Source organism: Poecilia latipinna, unplaced genomic scaffold (assembly GCF_001443285.1).
Source record: "Poecilia latipinna isolate Pla-1442-1.1 unplaced genomic scaffold, P_latipinna-1.0 Scaffold2121, whole genome shotgun sequence".
Classification (NCBI taxonomy): Eukaryota; Metazoa; Chordata; class Actinopteri; order Cyprinodontiformes; family Poeciliidae; genus Poecilia; species Poecilia latipinna.
This window is the reverse complement of record NW_015114737.1, coordinates 43,142-62,170: the sequence shown is the minus strand read 5'-3', so window position 1 is coordinate 62,170 and position 19,029 is coordinate 43,142. Positions and strand designations below refer to the sequence as shown.

General features: G+C 42.8%; 2 protein-coding genes across 3 annotated transcripts in view; one reads left to right on the top strand and one right to left on the bottom strand.

Moving 5' to 3' along the window:
- The first annotated feature begins 615 nt into the window (after positions 1-615).
- ltc4s (leukotriene C4 synthase) lies at positions 616-5,480 on the top strand. Of its 2 annotated transcripts, none has more exons than XM_015017264.1 (6): positions 616-859; positions 1,354-1,674; positions 1,970-2,069; positions 4,644-4,714; positions 4,801-4,882; positions 5,236-5,480. In XM_015017264.1, exons 2-6 carry the CDS (start codon positions 1,617-1,619, stop codon positions 5,369-5,371), a joined length of 447 nt encoding a protein of 148 aa, XP_014872750.1. In that variant the 5' UTR covers positions 616-859; positions 1,354-1,616; the 3' UTR covers positions 5,372-5,480. The 2 variants fall into 2 exon arrangements, with proteins under 2 accessions (XP_014872750.1, XP_014872751.1); XM_015017265.1 differs by lacking the exon at positions 616-859 and having other exon boundaries at positions 1,367-1,401; positions 1,564-1,674; positions 5,236-5,478.
- A 2,088-nt stretch (positions 5,481-7,568) lies between these two features.
- Positions 7,569-19,029, bottom strand: part of LOC106936338 (slit homolog 3 protein-like) — a gene marked incomplete at its 5' end in the record, with an annotated part of 25,748 nt that continues 14,287 nt past the window's right edge. Inside the window, 10 exons of the mRNA XM_015017258.1 lie at positions 7,569-9,455; positions 9,546-9,730; positions 10,273-10,430; positions 10,756-10,901; positions 12,855-13,009; positions 15,884-16,014; positions 16,201-16,441; positions 17,684-17,821; positions 18,367-18,460; positions 18,730-18,873. Coding sequence (XP_014872744.1) covers positions 9,202-9,455; positions 9,546-9,730; positions 10,273-10,430; positions 10,756-10,901; positions 12,855-13,009; positions 15,884-16,014; positions 16,201-16,441; positions 17,684-17,821; positions 18,367-18,460; positions 18,730-18,873 — 1,646 coding nt within the window. The remainder of the gene's footprint in view (positions 9,456-9,545; positions 9,731-10,272; positions 10,431-10,755; positions 10,902-12,854; positions 13,010-15,883; positions 16,015-16,200; positions 16,442-17,683; positions 17,822-18,366; positions 18,461-18,729; positions 18,874-19,029) is intronic.

The window sequence follows — 19,029 nt, the reverse complement described above, 5'->3', positions numbered from 1 at the left end:
AATGTTGATGAAATTTTGTGAAATAAATGCTTAATTTTAATATACTGTAAAGATTTCATGGACCTGATGAGCTACAATATGGCCTCCTTCAGAATAACATCATGTAAATTGAGGTAATTTGACTTTTTGTCAACTCCGTCAGATGTCAACTCCATCAGAGTTTTTGTGATTCTTTCAGTGAAATTGTTGACAAATCTCACTTAAATGTGCAGTTAACTCATTTTAATGTATTTTACATAAATTGCATTACTTCATATGTATCAAGTATTTCTTTTTGCTCACTAGTTTGTCACCACCTTCAGTTCTGTGTCAACTCCGTCATGTACTGTCAACTCCGTCAGATGGCCTTTTTGTTGTTTTTTGTTTTAAATAATATTTTTTTGTTTCTTGAGAAGCATTTGTCTGTAAAAATGAGTAAAACATCACTAATAGGTTCATTAAAAGATTATTTTATATTTATTTTTGTCAGATGGTGATGAGAACGTTCTGGATCAGGTCCATTAAAAATGTAATTTTCAAAATTGTTGCAACTAGGAGCCTGCACCCTAGGATCTTTACATTTCCAAAATATTATTTGTCATATTTGAATACTTGAGGAATCATTTTTAAAAATTTGGGAAAATTGAAACCCATTTTGTCCCTATCCTCAAGAATCACTGAAATCCATTAAAAAATACCATAGACAGTTTTTATAAATTATTGTTACGGACGCCGCCATGTTGTTTACGCTGCAATGCATTCTGGGTGTAGGACGTATGCTTGGTGTTAGGGAGGCTAGCTCTGTTGAGCCCGAGTGAGTTAAAATAAAATAAAACGGAGAAATGAAGATGCGGGAGGAAAAAAAAAATCATATCTGTAGGTGAGAAATATGACATACTTTTTAAAGTAATAGGGCAGCTCTGAAGTTACAACATATTTAGTTGTGGAGACGATGCGTAACTGCGAGTTGGTGAAGCTAAATAAATAGATGGAAGTGAAATGCTACTGAAGTAAGCCAGCAATATTTAATAATATAAAGTTAGTTTTTGTTCAGTCCGGTGGACATGTTTGGATTGAACGTCGTGTTAAAGTTAATTTCTTTCGTCCAATCAGGTGTGGTAAGAAAGGTGCAGGTACTATTTTATTTATTTAGCTCCGCCCACTGCAAGAGTTTATTTCATTTTTTTTTTTAATTGTTAGGTTTTTTTTCTCCACTTTTTGGCTTTTCCCACACACCGCCTTGCCGCCGTCTGACTCGGCCCCGTCCCCTACAGGTCTTTTATTTTTTTGTTTTATTTATTCTTTGCTCCAATAATGTCGAAATTTCGAGATACTATAATGAGATTCTTTTATTATTTGTATTTTTTTAACCAGAGTGGCGGAAACAGGCTTCTATAGAAACGGGCTTCCATAGTAATCAATGCAAGTTTATTTTTTCATTTTTTGTGAATTTAATTATTTTCCACTCTTTGGCTCCGTCTCTTTCAAGAGTTTCTATTTTTTCCCCTCTTTTGTGGCTCCGCCTCCTCCAGCATGTCTGACGTGGCTCCGCCCCCTGTATTTTTTTGGCTCCGCCCCCTGCAGGTGTATTCTCTCCCCATGGTCCCAGCCTCAGTCTCACCTGTCGGCCTGCAGCCATGCTGGATGAGGCAGTCGGACTGGGCGCTGTGACCGTATTGGGAGTTCTGGAGCAAGGTAAGAACCAGGAACTAGGTCCAGTTCAGCTTCGCTCTGCTGTATTGATATCCTACTGGTTTACGTGGAAACCGCTCAGCTGACTGTAAATCTGAAGCCTTGGTGATAAACAGTTTATTTGTCTGAAGTTTTTATGAATTAATTTGCATCCAGTGTTGACAGAGCGGACCTCCAATGTTCCCCCAGTCCGGTCGGAACCGACCCGGAAAATAAACCCGTATGAAAATCAGCCTGATGAAGGCGAGCATGTTGACGGTGTGTGTGTGTGTGTGTGTGTGTGCGTGCGTGCGCGCAGCTTATTTTTCCCTGCAGGTCATTTATGCCAGGAGGAAGTATTCGGTGTCTCCGCCCTGCATCAGCGGGCCGCCGGAGTTCGAGCGGATCTTCAGAGCCCAGTCAGTACCTCTGTGTGTGTGTGTGAACCAGGTTTTTATATCCTTGTGGGGACCCCCTACTTTGTGGGGTTGTGGGGACCTCTGCTCCTTGTGTGGACAAATTCTAGTCCCCCCGAGGGGAAACGCTGTTTTTGGGTTAGGCTGTAGAAAATCAGTGGAAATCGGTGTAAAATCCCCACAATGTCAAATTTATTCATAGAATAGTTTTGAAAACAGTTTTGAAACTGCACCAAAGTGCTGTACAAAACGATAACATAATAGTATAAGTTCATGAAAAAAGAAAGAGGAAAGAGAAAATACTACTAATAAAAATGATAATTAAATGATTATCATTTTTACCAGGCTGCTTGGTAAAAATGATACCAAGCAGCCTGGTATGTCTCTCATAGAATATTAGTGGATACAGTTTCAATCTCATGTAACATACAGGGTGAAGCAGAATGAGTCACCATATTTTTTTCAGCATCTTCTCTGAGTGGGCGGGGCATTAGTGATGTCATAAATCTACCACACCAATGTGAAGCAATGCTCCATTACGATGCACATAAAAAATTTGGAGCAGATTGAATGATAAATCGGGGAGATGCACTTGTTGGAACCATGTAGGGGGCATCCTTGAGCCAAATTCCAATATAATACTATTGGCCTCTTTAGAGGTTCAGAAAGGTCATACATATCCAGTCATACATATCCAGTTTTGTGCAAATCGGATGATGTATGTGTGATTTAGAGACGACCGTATGCTTATGGCAAGGGCTTGAAATTCGCCATTCAGCCACCCCTAAACGCTTCAGCCAGCAGTCAGCATTGACAGACTTCATCATCAGATGATTTTATGTCAGTTGGCACAGGATTAAACCCATATGAATCAAAAAGTAAAATTAAGACAACCAAAAAACGAGTGACTTCCTGTTGGAAGCAGGCGGGGCTTAAGTGATGTCATCAGTTGACCATGTGAATATGATGAGGGCTAGTCTATAATGAGACATGAGTCTGATGCAGCTGTGACCTTGTGTGTGGAAGTTATTGAACCTTGATGTTTCGTGGCGAATATTTAAAGTTTGACACTTAGTCACGCCCACATGCTTTGATGTACAAAAAATTATTTGATAACTTTTGACCTTCAATGTCTCAAGACTCTGCTCAGTGTTTCTGAAGTCTGTATGTCAAAAGCTGTATGACAAGTTCGATCAGATACGACATCTATAACAAAGTGGCTTTGATCTAAAATGGCCGACTTCCTGTTGGGTTTGGACCATGGCTCCAAGAGACTTTTTTGTATGTCCTGACAAGATACACGTGTACCAAATTTCATTAAAAAGGCTGATCATTTAAAGTTGAACCCGATCGATCAAAATCCCTAGGACGAGTTTGGTCAAATGCAGAGGCCTATAAAAAAAATCAGATTTATATCACTAAGCTGCACATAATAACCGCATTTCATCATATTTATATTTATTGACACTCCTGTGAAACAAGAAGTAGAAAATGGCAAAAATAATTTAAAAATAACTGGGGTCTTTTTTAACATTAACTGAAATTTATCATAACAAATCAAAGTTCTTATTATGATGAGAATTTTTTTCATGATAAATGCCGGGTTGCTGTAATTTCTCCACCTTTAATGTGACCTTTGACCTTTACATCAACAGGATTCATTTGGTTTTATAACATCTAGACCTTTAATGACAAAACACGGTTCTGGAGGAAAAATGGACCGAGATCTGAGAGACTAATAATAATAATAAAAATAATAATAATAACAGGTGTTATTATTTTAATAAATAAAATAAACAAAAATTATATTAATAATAAAAAGAAAATAACAGTAAAATCGCTAAAATTAAAAATAATTTAAAAACTAATTACTATAACAATACACTAATCAAGAATAATATTTTTCTGGCTGAGGGGTTTTATATGAACATTTGACTGTAAGTGACTGTTTGTATGAACTGAACATTATTTATTCAGGTATTTGACAAACTGTTTCTTTCATTAATAATGTTTGTATTGATCACACTTTGCTAAAATCAACATGTGTTTCTAAATATAAAAAAATTAAGCAAAAAAGCATAAAAAGTTTCTGAAAATATTCACCTGTCATTTCATGCATCAGCTCTTCAAAACCCTCTTAATATTTCTGATCAACAGTGATTTACAAATTATACTGCTTTGGTTTTTAAAATATTGTCTGTTTACTTTATTATTGAAGCAATTAAAACAACAGATGACTTGAGAAATAAATATTTTCAGTGTTTATTTGAAAACAAGAAGTGGCCTCCATCTTTGTCCGTAATGGCAGGGGGTTTGGACAACAGAAGCTGAACAGAGTGCAACAGTGACACCTGCTTGCCGCCCCATGTAACAACTACATTTACATTTGTTAGAAAACCGTCTATAAAAATAAAAATAAATGTTTTCTTCTAGAAAGTATTTTGACAATAATGTACTCCTTTTTTTAATCTGCAAAGCGCCGTGGTAGTTTTGTTCCCACCTGCAGGAAGTTGGTCTCTGTTGGCGGTTAGAGGCTCTCTGGCGCCCACTGGTGGTGACTTTCTGTCATTGTTTCAGAGCGAATTGTTCAGAGTACTTCCCCATTTTCATCACAATCCTGTGGACGTCCGGAGTGTTCTTCAGCCAAGGTGAGCCGCTGGCCGCCAGAACCTGGCCTATCCACCGGTTCTGACTTCTCTAAGAGTGTGTGTGTGTGTGTGTGTGTGTGTTGCAGGCCTGTCCAGCCTCTGCGGTCTGCTCTACCTTTATGGACGGCTGTGTTACTTCTGGGGCTACGCCGAGTCGGCTCAGGGACGGTAGGCGCTTCGGGTCGGGTTTGGCGGTTCTGGTTCTACATCAGAACTTTAATATTTAATCACCCGAGATTAAAATATTTAGCTGCTAAACTTACAACCAAGGTTGTTATAGATAATGAAATAAACTGAACTTGAAATTTTTTTAACTGAAATAAACAAACAGTTCTAATGGGGGATAAACTAAGACATACTGGAGCTACAGACTTAATAAAACTTGTTTTTGTGTTTGTGAACCTATTTATTAGCTTTTCAAACTGATGTGAAATTATTTTTTGCCCCACACGGTTTACGTTGTTTGTTGGCAAATTGTGGCGCTCCTGGTTGTGTTGAAGTTCTGCTCTGCTCTCTTCCAGTTTGGCTCCGCTGTACTTCAGCGCTCGGGTTCTCTGGGTTCTGATCGGGTTCTCGGCTGTCGGCGTCTTCCTGTCGTTCTGCCGGGTTTACATGGAGTTGGACCTGCTGCAGGCGCTTGGCCACGCCCTGTTCTGACCCGGAGAGGACGAGGTTCTGCTGTGCATTTCTGTTCTGGTTCGGAAAGCGTTTCCCAACTGCTGTGAAAATAAAACCGGGTCATTAAACAGAACCGCGCTGTTTCTTCATTCACGACTCGCTTTTTTCTCTGAGAACTTCAACTGTTATAGCCGAGTTCTGGTCGGTTCTGATAGAACCTCCACTCTTTAGATAAAAACCGGGAATTGGACTCAGAAAACGTTGGCATGAAGCATTTAGAAGAAAAACTGTCTATTTCTGCTCAACTTCACTAAACTTCCTGAAATCCTGGTTAGGGTTACCATGGTAACAGCTATTTCTCCGGCCAAAAAACTAAACATAAAATTAAACGATAAAATGAGGCAGAATAAAACTATCAATGAATAAAGAGCTTCATTAAAATAATATTTAGTTAAGATGATTATGTTTATAATGAAAAGTCACCTGTGGCTCCTAGAACTGCAATCTGGGACCGTAAACTGCCCCCGTGCCTGAAGTTGGACCCCACTGGTAAACAGGTGAATCATTGGTTGGTTCTGCAGGTGTAGAAGCTTAAAACTGCACTTCTGACATTTGGCCAACAGATGGCGCCAAAGAAACGACTTTCAGAAAGCTTTTAAATTTTAGTTATGACGTCACACACCGATTGGTTCAGTAGATGCTGCTGAACCAATCAGGAGCAGCTCTGGGCCATGAGTAAGCTTCAGGAAAATGAATGTCTTCAGGTTTTCATCTAAAACTGAAACATCAGGATGAAAATCTAGAGGAAAGAAACAGCAGCAACACGAGGAGCCAACGCTCAGCAGGTCATCTGAAGGGCAAAGGTCGTTCCTTTGAAGACGAATACGTTCAACATTTGGACAGGAAGACAGTTTGACTCACTGTGTACACTCCGTGTACGGAGCAGCTATTGTGCCAAAATTAATACTCTTGTCCAACGATGTCTACTTCCTTAAAACAGGAAAATAAATCCCATCAGAAGCCATTGATCTGTTTGCTGATAGGCTGACGGTAATTTAGCAACCAGAACTGGTAACTGAACAGATGATGAGGAGGAGAGTACTAGTTTGCATTTGGAGAGGCTGGACATCAACTGGACTGTCTTCTTCCTCCATTAGCATGGATAGCATTAGCATTAGATATGGTGGTGTTAGCTTTGTACAGGCTAACAACTACCACGAATAGGCTGGATCTACCAATAGCATTAGATAGGCTAATGTTAGCCTTAGCTCAGTGGTGTCCAAAGTGGGTCCTGGAGGCCTGGCATCCTGCATGTTTTAGGATGCAGGATGCCTCCTAAAACAGGCCTGGTGGTCGTAACCTTTTCAGCTTGTCGATGTTCTCCTTAGGCCTCTAACGAGCCGTCATTTGATCCAGGTGAGCCAAACCAGTGAGAGAACTAAAACATGCAGGATGCCGGGCCTCCAGGACCCACTTTGGACACCCCTGCCTTAGCTGGTGCAGGTAGACATGTGACTTTGACGGCCTCATTAGTGACCTCTACTGGCCTGTCGGTGACAAACCACATTAAAACTTTACCCTCAGCAGAAGCAGAAAAAAAATTTGAATTTAGTAAAAATTCATCCAGTTCTGAACAAAAACATTTCCACTCAGAATAACTTCCTCCTCCTGGGATCAACAAACTCAATTTTGACGTCCGACACCGATGACTTCGCTGGTTTCAATAGACGTTTAATTCCAACATTCAATTAAACCATCAGTTATAATCACATAATTAATGAAATGTAACCTACGACCTTTACAGGTGAGAGTACAGATCAGTTTAGTTACCGTCAACTAGTAGCTGAGGTTTATTCTGTTCACAATGAACCTTCATCATCAGACAGGACGGGATGGGCGGGACCAGAGAGAGTGGGTGGAGCCACATGTAGGAGGAGTCAAAGTGGGAGGAGCCACATGGGTGAGTGGGATGACTGGAGGGGGCAAAAGAAGGACGAAGTAGGGCTGCAGGTTTAGTCGCTGAAGGTTCGATGTAAACCAGGGGTCCCCAAAGTGGGTCCTGGAGGCCCGGCATCCTGCATGTTTTATTCTCTCCCTGGTAGTAACAACCTTTTCAGCTCGTCAATGTTCTTCTTAGACCTCTAATGAACCATCATTTGATCCAGGTGAGCTAAACCAGGGAGAGACTAAAACATGCAGGATGCCGGGCCTCCAGGACCCACTTTGGGGACCACTGGTGTAAACAAAACTAAAAACATTCCAGTAGTTCCAAGATGGCTGCCCTGTTTCACTTCCTGTATGAAGCTGCTGTCCAGTGGAAAAAGAGGAAGAGTCATGACAGGAGCTGCTGGTGTTTGGTAAAACGGGGGTTGGCTCTCCACCCGGGCAGAGGGGCAGCCTATGGTCTACACAAAAACATAATCCTTACTTTTTTTGCACAAAACAATTCTTAAGTCATTTAAATTCTGTGAGCTTTTTTAGGGCACTGTCACTTTAAATCCAAATAAGCTGCTGCTGGCCACGCCCCAACTCAAAGTTTACCCTCAGCTGAAAATGGCTGTAAAGCGCCATAGATCTTTGAAAAGCAGAAGTAGAGCCTCCTACACAATCAACAAGAGGGTGAAATATTGTTAAACTTTCTTTTGGTTTTAGCTCATATTTTATTAGCTTATTTATACGAGTCAAATTTCTTAATAGGTTGTTTTGATGTCGTGTCTTTGTAACCTGCATAATATAAAAAAATATAAAATAAAAACCAGCTGGTATCGGGATGGAACTCTGTTCTGGTTGCTAGGTAACGGGGCGGGACTTCTCTGGGGTTGCTCGGTAACAGGGCAGTGCCTGTTGATTGGCTCATTTTCAAGACACTAAAAAACCTAAAATTATTGTAAAAAAAAAAAAAAAAAAAAAGTTTTTTTTTTTTAAGTTTTTGGTGGTTTTTAGAAAAAGCAGAAAAAAAAAAGGAAGAAAAAAAACGTGAAAATGTGAATCTTCCCATTTACGGACAGACTCCATTTTGTTTCTGTGGCGTCAAAAGAGGAGGAGGAAGAGGAATTTGATCCCCAAACAGTTTCACATTCATTACACTGCTGGATCGGTTTCAGAACCGCCGGTCCGGTTCAGCCCAGTCCGGTCCGGGTTGGCAGAACCTTGAAAACATCCAAACCATCCACAGCAGCTGGACTGGACAGGAAACATCTGATTCCAGAAAGGCACAGAAGGAGAACTGGTTTCCATGGCGATAAGGTGAGTGCAGGTGGTTCTGGTTGGGTGGACCTGCTGGATCCCTGAGGAGGAATCTCTGATTGACCTCCAATAGTTCATCTATTAATCCAATAAAAACTGGATCTGGTTCACGACCTCGACTCGATCCTCATAGGAAGAAGAGATGCTCATAGAAAGTTGAGTGGAAGGAAAAAATACAAGACAAACTGAGGAGTTTGGAGGAGACTGGACTGCAGCTGAGGTCAGAGGTCAGAGGGGTCCAGTGAGAAGGAGATGGCCGCTCCTGGTGGGCGGAGCCTCTTCTCACATTAATGTCATGCCAATATGCCAAATACATCGGGATCGTTTGGTTAGAGGAAATATTTATAAAGATTTACATTAAAACTTTTAAATTCAGATTCTTTAAGGAATGTTAATCTAGTTTATTACAAAGGTAGAAAATATTTTTATACTATGAAACATTAAAAACAACTTATGAGTCCTTTTATCATCTTAGAAAAATCCATAATAAAAATAAGTTCTATGTTTCTCACATATATTTTACAATATATTTTCTCTGAGTGTCTGTTCTGCTCGTCCAGGGCCGCTCCTCTGGTGGGCGGGGCCTGCAACTAGGGGCGGGGTCTACATCTGGTGGGCGGGGCCTACAGCGGGCACCGGCCGCAGCCGCACTCCAGGGCCGTCTCCAGCTCCTCTGAGTACGACGACCCGTCCGTGCAGCGGAACGCCACCTTCCGCCGGCGCGTCTTGGTGACGCCGCAGCAGACGCCGGGCGGCGCCGCCGCCTGGCAGGACCGGGGACACGCCACGCGCGGCACCCTGCTGGTGGAGGTGCAGGTCCGCATGGCCTGGTGCCGCTTCAGCTGCTCCCGCAGCGTCTCGCCCTGGCAGCGCAGCTCTGCAGCAGGGGGAGGGGCAGGCGATGAGGCGTGGGGTCAGAGGTCGGCAGGAGGGGGGGAACCAGAGGTTGGTGGGGCGCCGGGCTTACCTGTGTTGCAGGCGGGTCCGGTGAAGCCTGGCTCGCAGTGGCAGACCAGAACCCCGGACTCGGAGGTCCGACACTCTCCGTGGGCACAGCTGCAGGCGGGGCGGTCGCAGGACAGGCCCTGGTAGCCGTCAGAGCAGCGGCAGCTGTAGGCCTGCGCCGTGGCAACGCAGGTACCATGGACACACCTGGAGAGCCAGGTTAGAGTCAGCTGCTAACTGCTGATTTAAAGGGCCGGTGTCGTGTTTTCCAGGCTACCTTCAGTTGTTATAAAAATGGTAAATGTATCAAAAATGGCTTAAAAGAAATGTTACTTCCTGTTTTAACATCTTCAAATTGGGCCTCTGTGTTTTTAAAAACTCTTCTTGAAGCTCCGCCTCCAGGAAGTCATCCAACATGGTTCCTCTGTTAGCCCTTTAATGTTTTTACCAGTGTTGCTCTGAGCAGCAGCTCAGCTGGCGCTAATTGCTGCTGGCTAGTCTGTAGGAGCTGAGTAGGGGAGGCGGGGCTACGGCCACCCAGCCGTTTAACAGTTGAATGGTTGCCGTTAAGATTAAAGGAACAAGTATGAAGGAAGCAAAACAAAACTCCAGGTTTGTTTCTGATGAAGGAGTCATGATAAAACATGACACCGGCCCTTTAAGACAGAAAGGATGCTAAATATTCTGCCCAAACTTTTCCTCAGTCATGTTTCGATTTAGAAGAAACCGACCGGACCGGACCGGCTCACCTTATGTTCTGACAGGGGTCGCTGGCTGCCGTCTCGTCACACAGCGCCCCCATCCGGCCCGGAGGGCAGCTGCAGGTGACCCCGGTCTGACCTCCCTCCCTGCAGGCTCCAGCTGTGCACACACTGCAGGAGTGGCACCCGACCAGAACCGCCGGGCCCTGGACAAACACTTCAGTTAACTTTATTTATAGAGCAACAATTCACACCTGGTCTCCAGATAAAATCAGAATTTTGACAAAAAGTGTTAGACTTCTGAGAAAAAAGTAAAAAAAATAGTTTGACGTCAAAATTGTAAGAAAAAATGTTGAATTCTAATATCAAAATATAAATTCAGATATTAAATTAATTCCGTCTTAAATTAAGTCAAAATTTTGTGAAAAGTTTTAATTCAGAGGTTAAAGTCAGAATCCACATCAGTGATGGGTGGAGTTAAACCAGAGGATATTTTCTTAGCAGAGGTCAGAGGTCGGCGCTCAGTCTCACCTTGGCCGGCGGCTCTGCTGCGGTTCTGAAGGTCAGGTCCTGCATCTCTCCATTGATCCGAACTTTGTGGATGCAGCCGTCGAAACCCGGAGGAGGACGGTCCGGGCCGGGACGCAGCCCTGAGGCGGCCACCAGGGGGGGCACTCCTGAGAACACGCAGCAAAGACCAGCCTGAGGAAAAGCCTGACGACGGCATTTTATGCTTGTTTCTGTATTTATCATCAAAGATAATTTCCCAGAGAAAAAGAAAAAAGCCATGGGAATAGAAATCATTTTACAGATGTCAACTTAAACTTGGTAGGCCTATCAGCAGCCAATCAGAGTGGAAAAAAATATTCTTGTTCTGTGCCATTTTCTGATGTTAGTTGCTAAATGTTGCAAAAAAAAGATGTAAAGATGAACAACATGCCAGTTTAAACTTTGATCTATTTGCAAAAAGACGGAGCTCTGCAGCATTAAAACATGGCCAGAACTGTAACTATGTCAATCATAACTGGCACTTCAACTATTTTACCGTTTATCTGGAAATAGTGTCTGTTTATTCTTGCCTCTGTATTAATTATTGCTCTAAAGGTCTTGCCATACCAGTTTATTGTATTTACTTTAGTTTCTTAGTTTATTCTTGCATTTTGTTCTTCATTCATTTCCATTTAGTTTCCTTTCATTAGTATTGTCCTCCTGGTTTATTGCTATGTCCACTTTAGTTTCTTTCCTGTTGCTAGATTTATTTTATCATTTATTGACGCTCACCATCAGTAATCTTCACTCATCACCTTCTGCACCGCCTGATCATCATGTGTTTCACATCATGTGTTGATTTTTCACTGTTCAGCATCGGATTCTCTGCTTTTATGCCATAATTCACATCTAGTTCGTCACTCCGTTTTTATGTCCCGCTTCTCCTGTTTCAGAGTTTTGCGCGATGTGCGCGTCATTTTTTTTTTTAACCCCTTAAGGTGCAGGGCGGTCGGGAAACGTATCGATGGGGAAAAGGCAGACTGACATAAACCTTTTAAAACAACGGAAACAATTTCGGTATTCTGATTATTGAAATTTAAAAGTGCTGTGTTGTTCCATCTCCCCCGTTTCATACCGGGCCTTACAGCTCCGGTGTTAACGCTATAAAATGAAGGCTCTCTGTTGTGGTGTCACCATGGAGGGATTTCTTTATTTAAATGGTTCATTTTTCTGAGGGACACACAGTGAAGGTATCGTGATTTTAGTAATTACATGTTTATAAGAGCGATTTTCTGTTGTCCTTCCATGGAAGCGGGCAGCTTTCAAACGGAAATAAAACACTTTTTAATATAAGTTGCTGCTTTGACATGATCACAGAACTGACAAAACATATGTACAAAAATACCAGACAAAGTGAATCACAGCACCGTCATCAGCCAGTTTAATGCTGACCTGATGTGGTGAAGCTACCAGTAGCAGGAGCGGAGCTACAAGCTACAAACACTGAACAGAAGGAGAGCTGCCATCGATACAGTTTTACCAAGTTGCTCAAAGTCTAAACTGGCATTGTTGTGCATTTAAGGTGTAAAGTTTACCTTCGACCAAACGCCCCCTAGAGGAATCCCAGCGCCCCCCATTTGTAAAAATGTCCGCCAGCGCCCCCTGCTGTCCTCTGAACGCCCCCCATGGGGGCGGTACCGCCCACGTTGAGAACCGCTAGTTTAAACTATTATTAGACAAACAGCAAGGAGGCAAAGAATGCGAAAAATAAAGAATTTAAGATTAAAAAGTCCAAATAATGAAAAAAGTTAAAATTGTGATAAAAAAAGTTTTAATTTTTAAAGTCAGATTTTGAGAATAAAGTTTGCATGATTTTTATTGATCTATTTTTCGTTTCCAACACCTTTTCAGAAATTCTGGGTCAAACAGATCCACAAACAGGTTTTCATCTTAAATGTAAAATATTTCTTTTGCACAGTTTATGTTTAATTATTCCTCGGCCAATCAACCTTCGGAGTCTGAATATTCCAGTTAGCATTAATCGATTATTTTCCTCCACACTGACGCCCCCCGCTGGAGAGCAGTGAGAACTGCAACCTGAACAAATGCGGCTGTGTGTGTGTGTGTGTGTATGTGTGTACCGCCAATGTAGAGCTGGGTGTTGTGGTCGACGGAGGGCTGGCGGCCCAGCTTGCCCAGACTCTTGGGAGCGCCGTTGTCCACCACCAGGCTGAGTGAGCGGTTCTGGATCAGCAGCTCTACGGTGTGGAAGAGTCCGTCGCTGACAGACTCCACGCTGAAACACGCGTTAAGACGTGGAAACATGTGAATCATTTGGTTTTCACCGTTGAATTCACATGTTTCCACGTGTTTATAAAAGAGGATGTGATGAACCGGCTGCGGATGTGAACGGGGTGATTACGTTCTTAATGATGGTGTAAATGTGAAGTTTCTGGCTGAGAGCAGCAGACATGCTCATGGTTTCCAATAGCAACCATGTCACTACATAATGGACAGTCCTCCTTTGAGGCGGACTCACACTGTCCTAGTCAAAGTTCTTCTCTTCATGCCTGCAGCAGCAGATCCTCCAGGAACATTTTCCAGTCTGCTGCTGTGACACCACCCGTCCACCAGGGGGTGGTGTGTTTGATCCCTGCAGCAGGAACCCTGCAGAGCATCTGGACCTGAGAACAGCTGGCTCTTCGCTAACGCCGCTTTCCTCCCACTTCACCTTGTGCCCGGCTGGTTCTGGGTGTGAATACTTTCTGCTGATTCTGCAGCAACGTTGTGTGTAGATACAAACATGAACATTAGCATGCTAACCTCTTAGGTCGCATGATTTTTATGTTTCCCCTTAACTACTTGAATTTCAAGATGGCAGCCATTTTTGAGCCTTTTAAACCAGTTATTGCCATGAATTGTTTCCCACCTTCATGACTTGGATGAACTTTGTGTCTTGTCAAGTTCATAAAACTTTAACGTGACAAAATGCAGCAGAATCAGAAACAGGATTTTACTGTTGGCGAGTCTCAGGCCCAAAAGGAGAAGAGAGACATTAGCGTTAGCTTCTACTCATCTTTTTATTTGTCTAGCAGTTTAGCGTTAGTTTTTGCTAACTTCTTAGCGTGCTAAACAGTTTAGTGTTCGTTATTAGCTTCTGCTTTTTTGTGTTTAGCGGTTTAGTATTCTGGTACTTTTTAAAATGTGCTTTGCAGTTTAGCGTTAGCATAGCTAAGAGTCTTGCTTAGTGAACCTAACCACTGGCAATAACTACGGCTGATTTTAGAAAAAACATTTTCTTCAATACAATCATGGCAGCCATTTTGAAAAAGGCCAACCATAAAAAGGAAACACAAGATCAAGTAAATATGTTTGATTATATACATGTGTGATTTCTACAGCTATATAAAAACATTCATCCAAATGGATATTTTGGAAGAAATTTTTTTCCATGACAACCATAGCGGCCATTTTGAAAAATCAAAAACATTATCAGTAAATATGTTTTCTATGGTTTCAATCATGTACGATTTGACATCAGAAGTATTTATCTTGGATAAATGTTGGCAAATTTATTGCAAAAATACATTTTTGTTGATGACCATGGCGGCCATTGTGAATTTTTCAGTGGCCAACAGATTTTCTCTTCTAAAATTAGTTCTTCCATCTGCATGAGGAATTATATGCAATTATGTGCAGCTCTAGCCCTCCCCTTCATCCCTCCATCATCATCATCATCATCAGCTCTTCCCTCCATTGTTTGCTGATGAACAACAGTAGCTGTTCTCTCTGTGACCTGATGGGAGATTAGTGTGACATTTAGTAAAGGGCAGCCCATTAATGCGCGCGCGCACACACACACACACACACACGCACACACACACACACACACACGTCTGTAAAATTCAGCTTGATTTAAAGCAGTCTCTGTCTCAGGAATCAGGTAAAATATGCAACACCAATTAGTTTAATAAGTAAATAAATATCCAACCACTTAATATGAAATTTGTTGAATTTTAGCAACAATGATTTATTAGAAAAATATATATAAGAAACAATAATATTCTGATAAATAGATCAGTAACCAAAAATCCCTCAAAAACTATATAAGGTTAGATTTAAATCACTCAGTTTATGTCAGCATTAAAAATAAATGTCCAAAAATGTCAGTTTGTTTTAGTCAGAAACATGTCCATAATAGAGTCCCATAGCCTGAAACAACCTGCAAATATCCCGTTTCAATTCCAGACGCTGGGCGGACTCGGACTGCCTCCCTCTCTGGCTGCACCGACGGACACGCCCCTTTCTATCTGGTTTTCACTAACACACCTGGAACCAGCATGATGCCGCCCCAAAACCAGTTCCAAACACCGGAAACTATCAAGGAAGCTGGTCTAGAAAGCAGTCTGACGTATTTACTTTTTAATTTATTTAATCGAAAGAAAACAAACATTGTGGTTATGTTACATGTCCATCCAGCAAACCTGTGACCTCTGTGACCTGCTAATGAGGTCACAGAGGTCACAGTGAAGGACTTGTTCTGCCTCCTTCAATCTGAATCTTTTTTCACTCTTGATTATTTTCAGTTTTTATTCTTTACTTTTAGTTTTTAAACATTTATAACAATTAAAACCTGAAAAGTGCTCTCCCTCCCTCTCTCTCTCGTTTTTTCCTCCCCAGTCGATGATCTGAATCTTCATCTGCTGCATCGTGTCTTATAATCGCTTCAACTCAACCAAGTTAAGGCAGAAATAAGTTCTTAACTCATCTGGGGACTGAAGCCGTTTCTTCTTCTGTGGTATCTGCAGCAAACATCCAGTCAGTTTATGGTTTAATATTTCAGGGTTTCATCTGAAGGGAGTTTCATCCATGTTTCAGGATTTCAGAGGAATCTTCTGAGCTCATGGTTAGAGAGGAAACGGCTCGGGTTCTGGTTCTGGTCTCTGAGTTACACAGCAGCAGATAGTTTCATATTTCAGAAAAATGTTTCCCATGAAGACACAAAAACCAAACGGGGAACCAGAACCAGACACTGAAATCAGTTTCTGATTCTGCTGCTTTTTGTCACGTTAAAGTTTTATGAGTTCATCCAAGACCAGAGGAACATTTACAGCAGTAAGTGGTTTAGAAGAGCTGGTGCTCAGGTAGACGGTCGGCCAGGTGAGCTCACCTGTAGACGGTGGTGGGCGGGTAGTTGGTGATGTCATAAATGAGGCGGATGTGTCCCTGGTACAGCTCCAGCGCCAGCGGGTCGAGGTCGTCCTTATACAGCAGGACGCCGTTGTCCTTATCAGTGGCCACCTGGAGGAGAGGACGCTGCTGATCAATACGATCGACTAATCAATACACAGAGAAAACCGTCATAACTTCACTTCAAATCAACACACGGTCCAGCCGGGTGGCGGCAGCATCATGCTGTGGGCTTGTCTCAAGCCAACCCATTGGAAACCCATTCTGCTCAAGTCGAAGGTCAAAGGTCAGCCCCACCTGCAGTGAAATATGCGCCGTCGGTCGCAGCTTGGTGCCGTGCAGCTCCACGAACCCGTCTCGACCCAGGAAGTGGACGGTGGAGATTTTGTCGCACTTGTTGCCGTAGTAACCAGGTATGCAGCGGCAGATGGGTTCCCCGGCAACCACCAGGCACTGGGCGCCGTTCTGGCACTCTGATTGGTCGCAGGGGCTGGTCTGCAGCAAGATCATTGGTGGAGGGTTCTCACAGAACAGCCCACTGGGGGAGGGGGAGCAGGAAGTGAGGTCGGACATTTCAGAATAAAAGGCTTCAAATCTGAATGAAACTCCGTGGAATTTATCAATAAAGCAGATAAATTATCAAAAGGTTTTAAATACGTTTTCAAACTTTGGAGATAAAAACAAATGAAATTAAAAACAGTTTTAATTCACCATTTTATATAATTTATTACTGTTACTAATCTGTGATAGTCTTAACAGCAACGACAAGTTAACAAAAACACAAAATCATTTCTGTCTTATAACGTCTTTTACATACAAAGGAGTTTTTTACAGCCACTAAAAATACAAGGTCATAATATTGTAACTTTATTCCATTTATTTTAATTATTTAATTTTTGGCAGTATTGTCCTAATAACGGTGCTACAAAGTTTAAAAAAATGTTCCTGCCAAGTTTTCTAACATTGGTTCATTTTAACTGACCGAAACAAACAACAACAAAAAATTTAACTTCAGAAAGAGAGAAAATGTGTCTGTTTATTATCTTTAAATATCTGGTTTTAACTATAAATAAAATTTAGACTTTTAATCAAATGTTAGATTTCACTTCTACAGAAAATATTTCTACAGAAAAATCTCCTTCCAAGCAGAAGGAAGCACAAGGTAGGACGGATTTCAGGGTAGCACTGATAGTCAGAACACCAGGTATGCCGATTGTGCCTTGATGCTCCTTTAGCTTTTTAATCACTTCATGCCCTTGTTTTCGTTTTCTCTGCACCTCGGTGGAAACTCCACGCCCCACTGTAGCACCATCTGTTTAACGTTGAAATCCACAAAGCGAACCATCATGGACCCCGGTGGTGCTGCTGGTTTCTGTTGCTCTGAAATCTCAGTGCAAATGTCCGTGTCTTCAGGCAGCGTCATCTTCGCCTTTCCCCACCTTCGGTTCTCTTCTTGTAGTCTTTTGTGAGGAAGTCAGGATAATAGTGTTTTCTGGATAAATAGGTGGATTTATATTCTTACAGCAGGCAAATTAAGAGTTATCTGGGTCAGAGCGGAGCCTGCAAAGCGTCTCTATTCAGGCACAACGGAAGCAGAAATCCAGTATAAATACTTTAAAATCAAATAAAACTTTTAATTTGATCCACAAAACGTTCCATTTCTCAGCTTCTCTCTTCGCCTGTCGCTGATGAATTAGTTTCACTCTCACCAGCTGTAATGAACCACACACACACACACACACACACACACACACACACACACACACACACACACACACACCTGAAGCCCTCCTTGCAGACGCAGGTGTATCCGTTGACGGCATCCACGCACTCGGCTCCATGCTGGCATTTGTTCTCCAGACAGTCGTTGTAGTCCAGCTCGCAGCGCTGGCCCACGAAGCCCGGCGGACACTCGCACCTGGTTACACACCAGAAGGTCAAAGGTCAATCAACAGCCAGCATCGGTGGACGAGAAAAGACGGTGTCTGAGGAGAAGTTTCTCTTTACTGTGGATTTTCTGTGGTTCTGAAACGCGACTGATGCAACAGGAAAACGATGCAGAAAAATGGATGCAAAAGGAAAAATAGTAAAAATGTCAAAAACAGCATAAATCACGGCTGACGCCACCAAACTGGAGTCCTCCAGGCCACCAGGGGGAGTCGAAACCAAACTGTACAGGACTAGAACTTCAGTGGAGAAGAATCCAAAATACAGGCTGTTTGTTTTGTTTGTTTGTGTAATTCGTGTTTCCAGCTCATTTATTATTTTAGCCTGTATGTAAAGTTTTGACCCTCTGCGTCGCTGCAGAGATCCGAACCCTGGAAATAAGTTCCTGTATGTAAACTTCTGACCTGCCCAGTTTTGTTCTGAGGGAAATAAAACAGGAAGTGACCTCACTGCTCCAGCCTCTTCCTCCAGGACATGGCCTTGGTGACCTTTGACCACTCGTGGAGCCGGCCTCACCTGTAGCCGCGGCCGACTTGGACGCACTTGGAGTCGTGCTGACACGGGTCGAAGCCGGCGAGACACGGGTCCACCACCTCGTCACACAGGTCACCTGGGGGCAGAGAGACTCAGGGGTTAAAGGTCAGAGGGCTCACAGACAGAGGCAGAGCAGGCATGACCGCCTCCACTTTCAGCCGCTGGGATAACAACATGTCCAAAGGGTCAAAGGTCAGCAGACAGGAAGTTCGACCTGAGGAAAAAACTTTCAGGAATAGTTCAGGAACTTTGACATTTTTCCAATTTCCTGGATTTGAGCAAATTGAGATTCTGATGATGGACCTGACCTCTGACCCCAGACCTGCTAAATGTGTGTGTGTGTACCGCTGTAGTTGGGTGGGCACAGACAGGTGTAGTTGTTGACGCCATCGATACAAGTGGAGTTGTTCTCACAGTCGTTGTCATCGCAATCGTCAGGATTTATCGCACAGCGCGGACCCTCGAAGCCTGGCGGACACACACAGCTACACACACACGCACGCACACACACACACAAACACACACACACACACACGCACGCACACACAAACACACACACGCACGCACACACACACGCACGCACACACACACACACGCACGCACACACAAACACACACACACAAACACACACACACGCACGCACAC